Source organism: Ursus americanus, chromosome 8 (genome assembly GCF_024610735.1).
Source record: "Ursus americanus isolate L20-20 chromosome 8, mUrsAme1.1.p, whole genome shotgun sequence".
In the NCBI taxonomy this organism is placed as follows: Eukaryota; Metazoa; Chordata; class Mammalia; order Carnivora; family Ursidae; genus Ursus; species Ursus americanus.
This window is the reverse complement of record NC_142134.1, coordinates 50,105,987-50,124,643: the sequence shown is the minus strand read 5'-3', so window position 1 is coordinate 50,124,643 and position 18,657 is coordinate 50,105,987. Positions and strand designations below refer to the sequence as shown.

The window sequence follows — 18,657 nt, the reverse complement described above, 5'->3', positions numbered from 1 at the left end:
AATATCTTGAAAGAAAAGGAAGAAAAGGTTTCAGGATCTTTTGACCACACTTTGAAAAATCACTGTTCTAAATATAATGCAAGATGATTGTTTTTGTGCAGGGTGACATGAGAATAAATAAACTTTGATTTTCCATTCTATTTGTTTTTATTTCCCTGACATGGATAAAATAATGGACTTTTAGACTAAATCTTTATTTTAGCTTTACTCTTCAGTAGAAACAGTAAGTCAGAAGCCAGATCTAAGTTAACAAATCGGTTATTCTTATATTTACTCTCATCATAATCAGATAAATTTATTGTTTTTATTTAGCTAACTTTGTGCTTTGATTAGAAGCTATTAAATCTTCAGTAGACTGAACTAATTCATACGTGTTTTTGAATTATAAGTCTTTCAAACCAGGAAACAAAGTTTAACCCATAATTTCAGTTTAAAAGCCTCTCTAAGGTCATAAGATATAATTTATCTTAAAGTTCTTCATAGTTGAGTCAAACCAAGAGAGTGCATGAATGTAATTCTTGTTTCTTGTTATGAAAATCAGCTGATTTTCTTTTGAAAACTACAACTTTAGCATATTCCTTTCTTTTTAGTATCTAAAAATGTTTGCCCTCTAAGTTTAAATTTAATAATTATTGAATTATTTTGAAAGATCACACTCAGTGATAAAATTTAGCTGTATAGCCATCTCTGTTGAGTAATGCCATTGATCTAATTATTAGAATAGATGGTATTTTTGGCATAAAATCTATAGCTTGGATAGTTCTGTGTAAAAACATGAAAAATAATAGAAGCTAATTTATAAAGTCCCATATTATAAATGTGAAATATATTTTGTTCTTACTTTGAAGTTCTTTTTTTTTTTTTAAAGATTTTATTTATTTATTAGACAGAGATAGAGACAGCCAGCGAGAGAGGGAACACAAGCAGGGGGAGTGGGAGAGGAAGAAGCAGGCTCATAGCGGAGGAGCCTGACGTGGGGCTTGATCCCACAACGCCGGGATCACGCCCTGAGCCGAAGGCAGACGCTTAACCGCTGTGCCACCCAGGCGCCCCATTACTTTGAAGTTCATTGAACTGCTAATTAAAATTTTTTTGTTCTATCTCTATATTTCAGTCTGTGGATAGACCCTTCTATCCCTCCATGAAGTTTTTTGTGTTTGGGAGGCAATAATTGTGTTGGGAATTAATGCAGTGGGAAGATGCCATAGTATTTGTAAATTCCTAATAAGTAGTATTCCAGTTAAATGTTCTGCTCTTTAGTCTGTCTTTGACTTCTCGAATTGCATGCTCCTATAGCATTTTCTTGAGTCTGCAGCATTGCAAAATAAATTGCACAGTGTGCTTTTTATCTCTCCATAGTGAGTTTTGGAATAAATTTGTGGTATGTGAAGTGTTTGAGTTGGATAGTGCCTGGAACATAATAAATCATAAGTATTTGTTGAGGGACGCCTAGGTGGCATAGTCAGTTGGGCATCTGACTCTTGGTGGCTTAGATCATGATCTCAGGGTCGTGGGATCGAGCCCCACATCAGGCTTTGTGCTTGGCGTGGAATCTGCTTGAGATTCTCTCTCCTTCTCCCTGTGCTCGCTCGCTCTCTCTCTCTCTCAAATAAATAAATCTTTTTTAAAAAATGAGTATTGAACAAATGAATGAAAATTATAAGTTGAGCACCACTTATTTTCATTTCTATTTAACAATATTTATTCAGTTTCTACTATGCACATGATCTCTTTTTAGGCACTAAACATTAACATTTAAAATTTTTCAACAACTTGGTTTCTGCCTGCCTTTCCAGTCTCCTTACTAATCCCGCCCTTTTTGCAGCTTCTGTGGCTAACTACACAGTACTGCCAGTACATACTTCTCGAGCTCCCTGACTTTGCTCATGCTTTTTCTTCTGTCTAGGTCCTCTTCATCATCTCTCTGGAAAACTCACTACTTTCAAGACTTGTTTAGATAATATATCCTTAGTGAAGTCTTGCTGGATCTCATGAGTTAAAGTAATAGATCTGACATTTTTGTTCCCAGAGTTAGCATTATAGTACATCGTAATGGTCAGGAGCTTGGGGTCTGGAATTTATCCTGGCTTCATCACTTCTAGCTACGAAACTTTGGGCAGGCTAGTTAATTTCTTCAGACTTCAGTTTTCCCATATGTAAAATGGAAATGATTGAGTTATTCGAGGATTTTAAAACATACACATGCACGTGAAACCCCTTACTTAGCACAGTACTTGACACAAGAGTAACTGCTCCTTAAATGTTAACTCTTATTATTATTAGCTCTAATGCTATAACTCGTAGATGGGTATTGATATACTTGGCTCCCTAGCTAAACTGAGTCCCTCAAGGTCAGGAACAGACTTATTTAATAATCCTAGCTCCACTTTCTAGCACAGTGCCTGGCCCAAAACTATATGTGTTGTTGCTAACATATATGAAACAAGTGAATATCAGTTTATTTCTTCTGCTTATTCTTGTCTTCCAGTGATTTTCTTTTTACCCCAAATGCATATATTTCCAAAAGCTTTGCAATGTTTGGCACATATGAGATTCTTAATACATTATTGTATTAACGAACATATGAACAAACTCAGGGAGGTGGGGCTGCTTACCATGCTGTTCATAGTGTGTAATATTCCTCTGTTGATTTTTATCTTGCTAACATGCTACCATGAAATTGTTTGACCATATGTTTTCCGTGGCTTTAGTGATCTAAAGGAATAAAAGGAAACAAAATTCTGTCTTGCAATGAATAATGTGGCGGTGATTTTTCCTTCCAGAAACGAAATCCTGAAGTTCGACATGTAGATTTGGAGATATTATAGATTTGATGGGGTGAATCACCTTGGAGGAAGCCTTGGAAACAAGTCTGGCGAGCCTGCTCTCCCACACCAAAGGAGTCCATGCCATTCAGAAGCTGTTTTTTTAAGATGGAGGAAATATTCAGTGTGAAGGGCAATTCAGCAGTCTATAGACCTAATACTACTTCATACTTCTAAGAGACATATTACAAGTTGAATCAATTTGGAAATCACGTCTTTATGTTTCAGTAGGGAACATTTTAGTTATTTAAATTGTTCATAATTTTTCATGTTACCCTGTCAGTGTGTATTGTACCTTGCAATCATGTTTCCTTTCTTCACATCGGTAAAAATAAGCAGTATCCATAGGACTATGATTTTTAATTTTGTGACCATTGAAGATTTCACTCCATCAACACCTGCCAATCTTGAACATTCTGGCTAAATCTTGGTTTTTGAACAGTCACTCTGTTTTTTTCCTTGTAGAATGTGGAAACTATTTCTACATAATTCTGCCCTGGGTACTAAGAGGAGCACTCTCCTAACCTAGTTATCCATAAATGTTCATTCCAGAAATGGCTTAGTTACTGAATTGAAGGGAGACATGTCAGTCCACTCTTTTAGGTTATAGTAGTTGCCATTTTGTAAAATTTCTGTCTCTTCCCTAGCCTTTTTTCTTTGTTTAGTTTAATTTTTCCAGTGTAGGAGATACAAAAAACTCTAGATGTTTCCATAGGCCAGTTTGATGGCTGGTTTTTTTGTTTTTGTTTAACTGGCTTCGGTGTCATAATGTGTATTTACTAGGAGGTAATGCATTTATAAGCATTTTAACATTCTGTAAAATGGACTAGAAGTATTTATAATTTTACAGACAGGACAGCATTTTATTTTTAATTTATTTAAAAAGGCACTACTCATGTAAATCTGAACTGTGGGGTATTTCTTGCTTTAAAAGAGAAGTAAATCTCTTCTTTATGCGGAAACTTGTGGCCATGATTTTGTATAATATCATAGTCAGTAGTGTGTCTGTAACGTGAGTTTCTTGCAGTTATAAATGGGCATTTAACATAATATATGGTTAAAACATGATGTAAGTAGCTTTCTAGTGATCATAAGGTATCATGGTGAAAAAACATACAATTCAATAATGGAAAATTTAGTGCAAAACTACAGCTGTGTCTCCATTCATCAAAACAACTCATATGCACTTTAAATTGGTCAGGTAGTAGTGAGCGTTGTCCAGGCAGCAGTGAGCGTTGTCCAGGCAAGAGCGGTGGCTGGGTGATTTCTTGGCTGGATAAGTGAGTGTTTGACCTAAGGACCTAACTAATTGTATGAGGTCAGCATCTAAAAACTTACTTAGATTGAAGTTTATGAATCACAGCAAATTGTAATGCTGGAAACAAGAAATAAACATTTGAGTAAAGGGTTTGTAATGGTAATTTTTTTATCTAGAAATGTCATTTATTGGAAAATTATGAAAATTTATATCAGTGTACATTTTTTTACCATTACAGAGCATTTTGCATCTTGTACATTTTAAGTGAAATAACATTCCAGTTTTATTTTTGAAGGTACAAAATTGTTACATACACACACACACACAGAATTTGATTCTCTTCGTATAGTTTCAAATTCTTTACCCCCCCCTTTTTAAACCTTTTTTGATCCATTATACTTCACTCTATACTTCTAATGTCTTCTTCCCTCCCCTTCCCTCTTCTCATTTGTTAGTCCATGTCACTGCCATATGGGGAAGGTACCAAATTATATCCAGTTTCCTCCCAGTAAAATTACTCTGAAAAATTTCATATAGCTACATGAGAGTAATTAACTCATTTAGAAAAAAACATCAAAGTTGGTGTGTACAAGTTATTCTAAGTGGTAGATTTTTTAAGGACTCCCTAAAAGAAACCAATTCCTGGTACTTCTTTGACAAAGTTTTCTAATCTGATTTTGATTGAGGTCATACCTATTCTTAATGATAGAAGGCTTATGTTACTGTCTTTTCTTTCCATTTCTGTTCTGCACTGCTGTTGTAAAGTTTAACAAAATCTGACATAAAGATGTACAGCATTATCTAAGAATTTGAGTATTTCTGTGGAATCAGGAAATGTATGCTATCACTGCTCTGTTTTTTTTCTCCTTTGAAACTAGAGTCCAATTTGAATTTTTAAAACCAGAGAATTTGAGCCTCTTTTTTTTTAAAAATAAGAGAATATCTAGTTCAGGTTCTTGTTTTTGTGTTTTTCCAAATTAATCTACTTTAAGGCTTGACCTGATGATGCATAGCATTTGAACATGTAAGCATATAAATCTTAATATTTTCAAGGGAAATAGCTTCTGTGATAGAATACTTGCAAAAGCAATGTTGGACAGTGAAAAGAGCAGTCAAGGGCCCATGACTCTGACTTGTACTAAGCTGACCTCAGGAACTCAAAGGTGAAATATGCTTGTTTCAGCCCTGGCTGAGAATGGATCTCCAATCAGCTGTAAGTAGTAGGCCCCAGACTGTGTCAGGTGGCACAGTTTTTAGACTGTGGCAGTTGGGAGGATGAGGGAGACCTATTTTTAAGTGGACCGTCTTGGTGGCCAGTAATATCCAGTGCCAAAGAGGGAGATTCCTGAACATGTACTGAGGAAACTGAGATAGGATTAGACTGGGAAGTTTTCAGATTTTTTTCAGAAACAAAGTTAATCTCTGCATACATCCTCCTACCCACACACCAAATAACAAATACCCAGAATAACAGAATGGCAGAAGACTTGAATTTTGGGTATATGATTTTAGTGTTACCTTAATTATCCCATAATTTGGAAAATGCTTTTTGCTAAAATTACACCATCTAAAGGAAATGACTTAAGTTTTAAATCTGATAACTTTTTGAGGTAGAATGCTGGAAACTACAGAAAATTGCACAGGCATTTAGAATTTATACTCTCTCTCTTAGATTGCATTTGTCAAGCTTTGGCATTTCTTTTAAATGTGATGACCCCCAATTTGCCAAACTGTCAGAAGTCAGTGAAGCAAAGAATTGAAGATAAAATGTTGATTCAAAGATTCTCTCCCCTAAATCCCTCATCCCTGTGTCTGAAATGGAAATTTGGAAGGCATTTATGTAGGAGATTGGTCTGGCAGCCTTTATGTTTGCATTAAGTTTACTAGCATCCCTAGACTTTGGCTTTATGGAAAAGAAAATTTTTGTGTCTATTATATTGTATTTCATCTCTCTGATTTTGCTGGCAGATTAAGATGGTCCTGGTCCCTCAGGATGCTTTTTCCTTAATAAATATCATTGTAAGTAAGAGCAGTTCACTTATTAGTTTGTTTGTTTTTTCCTCCTCCTGATAAATGTTTCGTCAACTTAAATCCTCCTTTATTTCATGTACTAATAAGAACTAAACTGTAAACTGTAGATTGATATATTTTATCTTAAAAATGCCTGTATTTTTGAACAGAATTTATTTTTCATTAAGTATGCTTGATTAGTTTGTAAGTTTCCTGGTTTTACAAAACCAAAATATAACAACTCTTAATCATTTTATAATCAGTTTTCAGGATAAGGAGAACGGTTATGAACATACCATTAGGATATCATGTGTTTGGTAAAAGCACGAACCCAAGATGTTATATCCCTTATTGGTATATATTATTACATTTTGACAAAATTAGATTATTTAAACATGTTAATTAGGTTATTTCTTCTGAGGTGTGTTTATGTAGCATATTTAGAGAAAAAACAAAACACAAAAACACTAAAAGCTGCAACCTAGAGCCAGCTTATTGCACTGGGGCCCACGTTGAATTCTCTACTAATCCTAATATAGGAATTCCAACTGTATTTTCTTTTTTACAGGAAACTAAACCAAAGTAATTACCCAAAGTAATTTAGTATTTTGAGAGCACATATTTCCCTCCCCCAAGTCAGAATTTATTGAAAATAGAAGCACGGGGGTGCCTGGGTGGCTCAGTTGGTTAAGCATCTGCGTTTGGCTCAGGTCATGATCTCAGGGTCCTGGGACTGAGCCCAGCATCCGGCTCCCTGCTCAGTGGGGAGCCTGCTTCTCCCTTTCCCTCTGCTGCTCCCCCTGCTTGTGCTCATTCTCTGTGTCAAATAAATAAAATCTTTAAAAAGAAATGAAAACAGAAGCACAATTGTTTAGAATTTGCATAGCAAAATACAGAATTATATCTGTATCTTTAATGGCTTGTAGAGGCTTAAAAATAGACTTAAAGCATACCTCTTGGTATTATGATAGCTATCAACAGGATAATTTGAGTTTTTTATGTCAGGTACCATCTTACATATATTAACCCATTTAATCCTTACAAAGAATCAGTGGAGTAGAGATGATTATTTACTTTTTTCTGCAGGTGAGGGAACTGAGATACAGTAGATCTATAATGTCTGAGGATATGCACCTGGTAAACGGCAGGGTCTGAATTTGAACTCACATAAATTTGGCTCTCTACAAGTCACTCTGCTGAGCACGAGAGCCCAAGAAGAGTAACACTCAATAGAAACTGGAAGCAAAATAATCATTTTTTAAAAAAGATTTTATTTATTTGACAGAGCCAGCGAGAGAGGGAACACAAGCAGGGGGAGTGGGAGAGGAAGAAGTAGGCTCCCAGCGGAGGAGCCTGATGTGGGACTCGATCCCAGAACACTGGGATCATGCCCTGAGCCGAAGGCAGATGCTTAATGACTGCGCCACCCAGGCACCCCCAAAATAATCATTTTATTGTAAAATAAGCCAGTGAGTTCAGTAGACAGAATACCAAGCCACATCTGATTTAGACTGCTTCAAATAGGGGGATTGGTGAGGCGGGGTTGGGGTGGGACATTGACGTTTTATAGAAGCTGAGGAATTGGCTGTCACTTCTAAGATTTATTTTCAAACATTACTTACAGACCACCTTAGAGACATACCCAGAAGATAATACTTAGTTCAACTGTCAGTCATTGATTTGAACCACGTAGGAAAGATACTTAGGGAAAGGTGTGTAGGTTAGCGTTAACCAAAAAATTATAAAATAGTCTGAAGTTATATTTGAATAGATGAAACATTATGTGATCCAAAATTAAGGATGTTCAAACAGATACATTGGGAATATTCTCTCTTCCAACTGTGACCCCTAGTTACCCATTTTCTTCTCCCAGAGAAAACTAGTATTACAAGCTTATGATGTATACTTGTAGATCTTTGGTGTATATATGCACACCCACATACAAATTTATAGCATGTATTTCCTCTGTTCTACACAGATGGGAAAATACTTATACTTTAAGGAATCTTCTTATAATTTAAAAAGTACACAGCCAATTTCCAGAGTTTTGTGTTCACTGAAAATTGTTACATCAAGAGGATGTTAACAGTATAGTGCTGTGCTTTACCGTATGGTAGCCGCTTGTGACATGGGGCTATTTACATGTAAATAAGTAAAATTGAAAAATCAGTTCCCCAGTTGCATTAGCCACATTTTCATGTGCTCAATGGCTAATATGTGGCTAGTGGCTACCATGTTATACAGTGTAGATATAGAACATTTCTATTTCACCATTCTTTTTGGACAGTGCTAATATGATAAAGTAATTAGAATCACTTGAATTCTAAGAAGAATTCTAGGAATTAAAGAATTAGAATCTCTTGAATATTTGAGAGTACATTTCTAGTGTACAACAAAGTACAGATCTTCCTTTACCTACAATGATGTTATATCCCCATAAACCCATTGTAGGTTGAAATAATCAAGTTGAAAATACATTTAATACACCTAACCTGCCAAACATCACAGCTTAGCCTAACCTACCTTAAACTTGCTCAGAACACTTACATTAGCCTACGTTTGGGTAAAATCATCTAACACGAAGACTGTAAGTTTTGAATGTCTCATGTACTTCATTGAATACTGGAAGTGAAAAACAGAATGCTTGTATGGGTACAGAATGGGTTAAGTGTATCCGTTTACTTTAGTGTTTACATGGCTAAGTAGGATTTGCTTCTCACTGCTGCTACCCAGTATCACAGGAGAGTGTCCTACCACATATCGCTAGCTTGGAGAAAGTATCAAGATTCAAAATTTGAAGTATGGTTTCTACTGAATGTGTATTTCTTTTGCACCATGGTAAAGTCAAACATCGTAAGTTGGGCCATTGTAAGTCGGGGACCATCTATAGTATCTAGTTTTTGTTGTTGGAGGAAGGGGAAAGAAATTCTAGCTTAGTTCTTAAAAATGTATTGATGTATAATTAGGTCTTGGGCAGTAACTGAAGGCTACAACTTTTTAATGTTACCTTGAATATGTGTATTTCTCGTTTTAAAAATAGTTTGAACTGGACTTCATTTCTTATTCAAATGCACAATCAACATTCTGAACACTAGGGAACAAGTCAACCCTAAAAAAGTGTTCTTGAACCATCAAAAATTCTTACCCAGGTTGATAAATTATGTGATTCTGAGGGTCAGTGTTAGTTTAACATGGTGGCCCAGCGAACAGCTAAGTCGGTATGACAGTATTCATCATCTGAAGGCCTTAGAGATGAAAACTTGGGATCAAAACTCCCAATTTCTTCACCTTGCCTTCAAAAGTCTCTTGTAATCTTTTCCTTTTCAGTAAATGGCATCTTCGTTTCTTCAGTTGGCCCAAATCTTGACTTTAAGTCTGGCTTCTCTGCATTTCTCATACAAGGGACAATTCAACACCTTAGTAAGATCCACTGACTCTACATTCGGAATACATTTACAATCTGTTTCTCAGAATCTCAATTATTACTTTGATGTCGGCCATTATATCAATTGAATTTCCAAATTATGGGGGAAACTGGCTCCCCCATAATCCTAGCCCACACATTCTATTTCGACACAGCAGCTTGTGATTTTTTGAAAATCTGTCCAATGGTGTCATTTTTTTATAATATTTTTTTATTATATTATGTTAGTCACCATACAGTACATCCCTGGTTTTTGATGTAAAGTTCCATGATTCAATTGTGTCATTTTTCAAAGCCTTCTTAATGGCTACTCATCTCATACAGAATAACAGACAAAGTCCTGACCAGGCCTACAAGTCCTCCATGGTGAGTTTCCCCACTGTCTCTCTGACCCCATTTTCTACTATTCTCTTGCTCACTCTTCCAGCCAGACTGATGTTTCTGCTTTTCATACATCCTAAGATTGCTCTCTGGGCCTTTGCACTGCCTAGAATACTCTTCCTGCCACAAACCCGCACAGCATGCTGCTGCTTCAAATATCTGCTCAAATACCATGTTATCAGTGAGGCCTTTTCTCACTGCTCTATATAAAACAGGGAAAACCCTCTCCATCTTCCCCTCCACTCCCCTAATTTTTCCCTGATTTGTTTTTGACCATAGAAGATATTATCTGGCATACTATAATTTTACCTTTGGTTATTTTTTATGTATCTCCACTAGGATGTAACATCCATTGGAGCTGTGTCTCCAGAAACTAGAATGGCATCTGACACCTGGCAGACATTTGATAAGTATTTATTAAGTAAGTGAATGTTTCGTGTATGATGCCAGTCTGAAGTATAAAGATAAAAAAGACATAAACTTGGTCTTCTGGCTCAGTCTAGTTAAGTTGACAAGCAGCAGCCCATACAAATGATTTCAATTCAGTGTAATAATGTGCTTATCAAATATCATTTAACTGGATTGATATTAATCTTCATCAAAACTAGGTTTGTAAGATCGGCACACTGATAATGCTGTTGAGGGGAGTGTGAATTAGGGCCACCTATCTGAAGGTACCAAGAATCAAAAATGTCCATACCTGGGCGCCTGGGTAGCGCAGTCGTTAAGCGTCTGCCTTCGGCTCAGGGCGTGATCCCGGCGTTCCGGGATCGAGTCCCACATCGGGCTCCTCCGCTGGGAGCCTGCTTCTTCCTCTCCCACTCCCCTGCTGTGTTCCCTCTCTCGCTGGCTGTCTCTATCTCTGTCGAATAAATAAACAAAAATCTAAAAAAAAAAAAAATGTCCATACCTTTTGACCTTGTCATTCCACTTCTAGCAATACAATCTAAGGAAATAGAGTTGCTTCCGTATGACAAAAAATTTTTTTAAATTTGGGAAAACGAAGAGAGCATGGCATATTTATAAGGTAGAATACAATGCAATCTTTGGAAGCATTTTTTGCAGAACAATGACATGGCAAAATGCTTATGGAAGAGAAATATGTAAGAATACACACCCAGGATTTCCAGGTTGTTACAGCTAAGATTTGGGGTTGGGGTGGGAGCTGTTCCTTATTTTTTGTTATGCACACTAAAGATATTTTTATGAGCAAATATTTTGTGAATTTTAGAAAGTGCTTAAGATTCATGTTTTTAGTGAAAAAATAAAAACAGGATACATGACTCTATTCAGAATAGTTCCAATTTTGTGTACATAGAGGACTGAAAGGAAATTCACTAAGACAGTGCTCATACATGGTTAATTTTTCTTTTCTTCTTTGTCATTTACAGATTTCCTACAATGAAAGGTGTCTACAATGAGCCTGTCTTTTATAATAAAAGTATAATTAAAAAGGACAAACAGTTCTTCAATCTTCTTGAGATAATCGATAATGTTAGTGTCTCCTATGTATAATGGAATATTACTCAGTCAAAAAAGGATGAAATCTTGCCATTTGGAACAACATGTATGGAGCTGGAGAATATAATGCTAAGTGAAACAAATCAGAGAAAGACAAATACCACATGGTTTCACTTGTGGAATTTAAGAAACAGAACAAATGAACAAACGAGATGAAAAACTGTTAAATACAGAGAATGAACTGGTGGTTGCCAGAGGGGAGGTAGGTGGGGGGGATGGGGAAAACAGAAAAAGGGGATTGAGAATACACTTATCTTGACGAGCACTGGAAAATGTCTGGAATTGTTGAAGCATTATATTGTACACCTGAAGCAAATATAACACGGTGTGTTAATTACACCTGAGTAATGATAAAACAACCCTAAAGTGTGAGGGGCACCTCGGTGGCACAGTCGGTTAAGCTTCCGACTCTTGGATTTGGCTCAGGTTGTGATCTCATGGGTTGTGAGATCGAGCCCCACATCAGGCTCCACACTCAGCTTGGAGTCGGCAGTCTGCTTGAGCTTCTCTCTCTCGCCCTCTGCCCCTCCCTCTACTCGTGCTTGCTCTCTCTCTCTCTCTCTCTCAAATAAATAAATCTTAAAAAAAAAAAACACAAAAAACCTAAGGTGTGAGAATCCTTGAATTAGAATTTTAATTTTAACACCTCCTTTCAAAAGGAGGTGAGAACCAACACTTTTAAAGGGAAAAGACTTAAGCTCATTTCTTTTGATTAGTTTTTAACTTGGGTTTAATACCAGTGGACTTCAAAGTTTCCCGTAGGGATTTCCACCCCTAGCAATAGGGGCATATACTGTTGGGAGTCAATATGGTGGTGTGCTTGATTCTTCGTTTATATAACCTGAAATACTCTGAGATCTCACTGTGGGTCACTGTAAAGACAGTATGTTTGTCAGAGAAGCCTAGGGCAGTTGTTCTATTGGAAAACTGAAAATGAAATGTTAATAACAGCCTTCTTGGGTGCCTGGGTGCCTCAGTCGGTTAAGCGTCTGCCTTTGGCTTAGGTCATGATCCCATGTCCTGGGATTGAGTCCTGCATTGGGCTCCCTGCTCAGTGGGATGTCTGCTTCTCCCTCTCCTTCTGCCTGCTGCTCTCCCTACTTGTGCCCTCTCTCTCTCTGTCAAATAAATAAAATCTTAAAAAAAAAAAAAACCCAAACAGCCTTCAATTACCGTATATACTCAATAACTACTCTTTTCTTTTGGGGTATATAATTGAAAGATAACATTACAGTTGACCCTTGAACAATGCAGGGATTTGGGTCCCTGATCCCCTAAGCAGTCGAAAATTCACATGTAACTTTTGACTCCTCCAAAACTTAACTGCTAATAGCCTGCTGTTGACCAAAACCTTACTGAAAACTGTTGATTAACACGTATTTTGTATCTTATATGTATTATATACTGTATGCTGTATTCTTACAATGAAGTAAGCTAGAGAAAAGAAAACATTAAGATCATAAGGAAAATACATTTATCGTACTGTACTGTAAAAAAAATCCATTATAAGTGGACCTTCACAGTTCAAATCCATGGTTTTGGAGGGTCAACTGCATAATAGTTTCGAGTGTATAACATAAAGATTTGATATTTGTATACACTGCAAAATGATCGCCACAATAAGTTTCCTTAATATCCCTCACCTTACATAGTTGCAAAAGAAAATGTTTTCTTGTCATAACTTTTAAGATCTGTTCTCTCGGCAACTTTCAAATATGCAAAACATTATTATTAACTGTAGTCTCTAGGCTATAATTTTGCCATAACTTATCAATTTTATAACTGAAAGTTTGTACCTTTTGACCCCCTTCACTCTTTTCTTCCACCCTTCCTCCCCTGCTTCTGGTAACCACCAATCTGTTCTCTGTACTTATTTATTATTTTTAAAGGTTTACATATTTCAGAAAGAGAGACAGCGTGTGCACCAGTCAGGGGAAGGGCGGAGGGAGAGAATCTCAAGCAGACTCCATGCTGAGCATGGAGCCCAACGTGGGGCTCCATCCCATGACCCCTGAGATCATGACCTGAGCCGAAACCAAGAGTCAGACACTCAACTGACTGAGCCACCCAGGCTCCCTCTGTTCTCTATATTTATGAGCCTGGCTTATTTCTTTGTTTCTGTTTTTCAGCAGCTGTTTTTTGAGTGCCCTGTGTCACTAGGCCCTGTACCACCTCACAACTACCTAGGCTGTGGGGATAAGAACACCTCCTTGAGGAAGCGCCCTGCAAGGCCAGGCACCGCGAGCAGGTAAGGGATAGAATGTGCACAAAAACACGGCTATTGTCTTCAGTTGATAGCTATGTCTAATCAGGGTAACACATCTATACAAACAGGAACATCAGAGTGCATTTTCATTCCTGAGAACCCTTCCCCTGAATGCTAGAGCAGATTGTCTTCAGCCTTCAATATTGAGTGAATTCCACTTTGCAACATTTCTGCCGGATCTAGAGAATCATAATCGATAAGAGTCTCATGCCTATTTTGAAATGGTATGTATGGTGTCTCTGGTGGTTCCGAATATTTAACTTGCTTCCTCATAAGTGTAGCTTCAAGGTATTGTTTCTTGCTGGAGTTCTGAATTGTGATTTATCTGTTCTCAGTAGAAATATTAAATAAATCTGAGAAAACTCTAAAACCCATTTTTATTGTAATTTTTCTTTTTGAATTCTAGATGTAATCTTAAGATGATTTAGGAAGACGTTAAAGGAGAGGTGGCTGTTAAACTCAGATTGAAGCAATTTAAAATTTTTATAGAAAGTTCTATTTGATACGGAATTTCTCAGTTTATTCCGAATGTGAAAAAGTTTGGACCTCCTGAAGGAAAGAAATAGATGTTACAGCTGTTTCCACCTCATTTGTTCCAGTGGGACTCCTATTCTGCCCAAGCCTTGCAAGGTTCCTCCCCGGCTCTCTGAGCTACCTTCACTTCATTGAGGCCAGGGACCTTTCTGTGTCCTGAACACAGGCCTAGTTTTGCAATAGGACTACCTCTCAAAGCCTGGCGGTGTTTTCAGATTAAAGGGGTTCGATTTTCTTATAAGTTATTTACTTAATTTTTTTACTTTATTGAAGTATAATTGACATTAGTTTCAGGTGTATAGAATAATGAGTTGATATTTGTATACATTGCAAAATGATTACCACAATAAATCTACTTAACATCCATCACCTTACGTAGTTCTTCCTATGATGAGAATTTTTGAGATCTGATCTCTTAGCAACTCTCAAATATACAAAACCATATTATTAACTGTAGTCACTATGCTATACGTTACTTCCCCGTGACTTATTTATTTCATAACTGAAAGTCTATACCTTTTGACCTCCTTCACTCATTTCTCCAAGCCTTACTCCTGCCTCTGGCAATCACCAATCTGTTCTCTGTATCTATGAGCTCTTTTGTCCTTTTTTTTTTTTTTAAGATTCCACATATGAGATTATAACAGTATTTGTGTTTCTCTGTCTGACTTAATTTCACATCTCATAATGCCCTCAAGATCTATCCATGTCATTGCAAATGGCAAGATTTCATTCTTTTTATGGTTGAACAATATTCCATTTGTGTGTGTGTGTGTGTGTGTGGTGTGTATCTTTATATATCACATCTTTATCCATTCATCATTTGATGGATACTTGGGCTGTTCCCATAATTTGGCTACTGTAGATAATGCTGCTATAAACATTGGATTGCATATATTCCTTTGAATTAGTATTTTTGTATTCTTTGGGTAAATACCTAGTAGTGCAATTAATGATCATAGGGTAGTTCTATTTTTGATTTTTGGGGGAACCTCCATACTGTTCTCCAGAGGGGCTGCACTAGTTTGCATTCCCACCAACAGTGCAAGAGGGTTCCCCTTTCTCCACATCCTCGCCATCCCCTATTGCTTCTTGTGTTGTTGATTTTAGCCATTCTGACAGGTGTGGGGTAATATCTAATTGTAGTTGTGATTTGCATTTCCCTGGTGATATTGTGCATCTTTTCGTGTGTCTGTCGGCCATCTGGATGTCTTCTTTGGAAAAACGTCTATTCGCGTCTTCTGCCCATTTTTTAATTGGATTATGATAATAGCCTTCTAACAGATATGAGCTGTTACCTTGTGATTTTTGATTTGTATTTCCCTAAGGATTAGTGATGTTGAGCACCTTTTTATGTACCTGTTGGCAATTTATTTTTTTAAAGATTTATTTATTAGAGAGAGCGAGCATGTGTGAGCAGGGGGATGGGCAGAGGGAGAGAATCTCCAGCAGAATCCCAAACCCAGCACAATGAGCCTGGTGCAAGGTGGGCTTAAGATTGACGGAGGCGGGGCTTGATCTCCAGATCATGACTTGAGCAGAAATGAGTCCCACGCTCAACCGCTCAACCAACTGAGCCACCCAGGCACCACCTGTTGGCAATTTATATGTCTCCTTTGGAAAAATTTCTGTTCAGGTCCCCTGTCCATTTTTAAATGGGATTGTCTGGGGTTTTTTTGCTATTGCATTTTATGAGTTCTTCAGATAATTTGAATATTAGCCCCTTACCAGATATGTGATTTGCAAATATTTTCTTCCATTCAGTAGGTTGCCTTTTCATTTCATTAAAGGTTTCTGTTGATGTGCAGAAGCTTTTTAGTTTGTAGCCTCCCTTGTTTGTTTTTGCTTTTGTTGCCTTTGCTTTTGGAGTTTGATCCAAAAAGTTATCACCAAGATTGATGTCAAGGAGCTTACCACCTATGTTTTCTTCTAGGAGTTTTATGGCTTAGTTATTTAATTTTTTTGATACTCATCTCTGGTCCAACTAAATTTGGCTGAAGTTCTCTTAAAAGATTTACATTTCTAAAACTTTACTGTAGAATTAACTTTCTCCTTAATTAAGATAGTCATCACTGACTATTCTATCCAAAAAACATTTCCTTATCTTCATTAGTTGTTTCATTGGCATTATAACTTAGGTTGTTTCTTCATAGAATCAGCTGGAACTGTTTCTTAAATTTTAACCTGCAAACAAATCACCTGAAAATCTTGTTAATGCAGATTTTCTGATTCAGGAGGTTTGAAGTGGGACTGAGATTCTCTGTTCCTAACAAGCTTCTAGGTAATTAATTTTAAAGGCGCTGACTCATGGACCGCAGTTTGATTATCAAGGACTAAGATTATTTTCTGATGTTTGGATATGCAGCCTACTGGCATAGAAGTATCCAATCTTTTACAATAGATATATCTCCAAAGAAATATAGGTAGTTATTGTGGTTGTAAAACTGAAACACTTTTAAAAGAAAGATCACTATGAATTCTCTCATAAAGGAGTGCATTTCCTACCTCGTCGATTTCTTGGAGTAAATCTGGAATGGGTGGGAGGATGGGCTAAAAGCATGGTGGGTGTTAAGGAGGGCACTTGTGATGAGCACTGGGTGTTAAATGTAAGTGATGAATCACTAAATTCTACTTCTGAAACTATTACATTATATGTTAACTAACTAGAATTTAAATAAAAATGTGAAACATTAAGAAAAAGAAGTATGATGGGGCGTCTGGGTGGCTCAGTCCTTAAGCATCTGCCTTCAACCCAGGGTGTGATCCCAGAGTCCTGGGATCCAGCCCCGCATTGGGCTCCCTGCTGGGAGCCTGCTTCTTCCTCTCCCACTCCCCCTGCTTGTGTTCCCTCTCTCGCTGGCTGTCTCTGTCAAATAAATAAAATCTAAAAAAAAAAAAAAAAAAAGTATGGCCATAAAATAATGTCAATAGTATTTTAAATAAATATAAAGGATCAACTGAGTGTTCCTTTAAAAACAATCCCTTGTGAGGCTATAGCAGTATTCTAACAATGCTGCCATGTTTAGTATATGTTTGCAACACTTGCTTGGGAGTTAACTAGAGAATTTGTCACCCATCTTTTAAAATAGGCTTGATAAAACAGTGGCTATCTTCATCTTTTGAGGATAATTTTGATTTTTTTTTTTTTGGAAGCAGTTGAAACTAGTTGGATATCACTGATGGTTGTGGATGAGTGGATGAATGGATGAGTAAGCTGGTTATTTTTTCAGGTGAAAAATAACACTATTTGGGTTAAAAATTTTTGTTGTGTTTGTGGCTCATCAACTCATTTTGTAAGAGAAGCCCTAATTGTGCTATGAACATTGTTAAAATAAGTTTGTGTCCTTTCAAGGTAGTTAGTAATTTGAAGAATAATGCTCACCTGAAGATAAAAATTCTGGTTTGTTGGTTAAAGAAATCAGTCTCATTATTTTTACCATTTCAACTCATTCTAAGTATTCTTACACAAGATAAGATACTTGAAGTCATATAGCCGGTGCTTTGAAAGTATATTAGGGTTCAGATTCTGACTCTGCTACTTACTATATACGTGACCTTAGGCAAGTTGCTTTACTCACTTTGCTCCAGTTTTCTTATCTATTAAATGGTGATAATAGTATTATCCAACTGCATAGGGATTAAATAAGATAATGTGTAAAATACTATATTGTTTCAGACCTAGTAAGAGCCTGATTAAACCTAGCAGATATTATTGTCATTATTGAAGGCAATTAAAATAATTCATTGATTAATCATTTATTGAGTGCCTTCTTGCTAGGCATTTTTACATATTATTTAATTCTTTAAATATACCTTCACTTCTGTCCATGATGAATTAACTGCTATGGGAATTATCTTCTGCTGAAAGCAACTAGAAAACCTAGTTTTCTAGGTTTCTAGTTCTGCTGAAAGAAACTAGACAAAATATGTGAGGCAAGCACTGTTTTAGGACATTGGACAGCAGGTTTCTAAGCTGCAGCACAGAAATGGATACGCCAAACAGTGCCTGGAGAGCTTGTTGAGTTGAGATGAAACTGGAGTTCAAGGAAGGGAGAGCCTGTCAAGCACATTATAATAGACGATGGAGGTACAGAGAGAAAGCCATATGTATCTGCCATGAGATTCCCTCATGTCTTTGGTTAAGTACTTACCTCTGCACACATGTGGGAAAACTCCTCAAAACAGGGGAAATAATTATGGGAAATCAGTAGACCTAGCAATTCCCATCAAGCTGGAAGAGTTTGTTTTTCTATCAGTCAGAAGTGAGAAAACTTACCATATTCAGGAAATTTGGTGGAGCCCTGAAAGGATCACACCTCTGTGAGGTTAAGTTAACCCTAAAGGCTTCTCTGGATCTACCAGAGCGAAGCCCAAACGAGCCTCAGAAGAATCCAGCTGGGAGCGCCTGGGTGACTTAGACGGTTAAGTGTCCAACTCT

At 36.9% G+C, this 18,657-nt stretch overlaps 1 protein-coding gene and 1 long non-coding RNA gene across 2 annotated transcripts in view; both read left to right on the top strand.

The window, feature by feature from the left end:
• SLC30A9 (solute carrier family 30 member 9) overlaps window positions 1–6,110 on the top strand; it is an 83,505-nt gene extending 77,395 nt beyond the window's left edge. The window contains exon 18 of the mRNA XM_045815987.2: window positions 2,784–6,110. Coding sequence (XP_045671943.1) covers window positions 2,784–2,828 — 45 coding nt within the window. The 3' untranslated portion in view covers window positions 2,829–6,110. The remainder of the gene's footprint in view (window positions 1–2,783) is intronic.
• A 1,536-nt stretch (window positions 6,111–7,646) lies between these two features.
• Window positions 7,647–17,124, top strand: LOC148109582 (uncharacterized). Its single transcript, XR_015725513.1, has 2 exons — window positions 7,647–11,621; window positions 13,549–17,124. It is a non-coding gene; the product is annotated as an uncharacterized LOC148109582 (long non-coding RNA).
• Window positions 17,125–18,657: the final 1,533 nt, after the last annotated feature.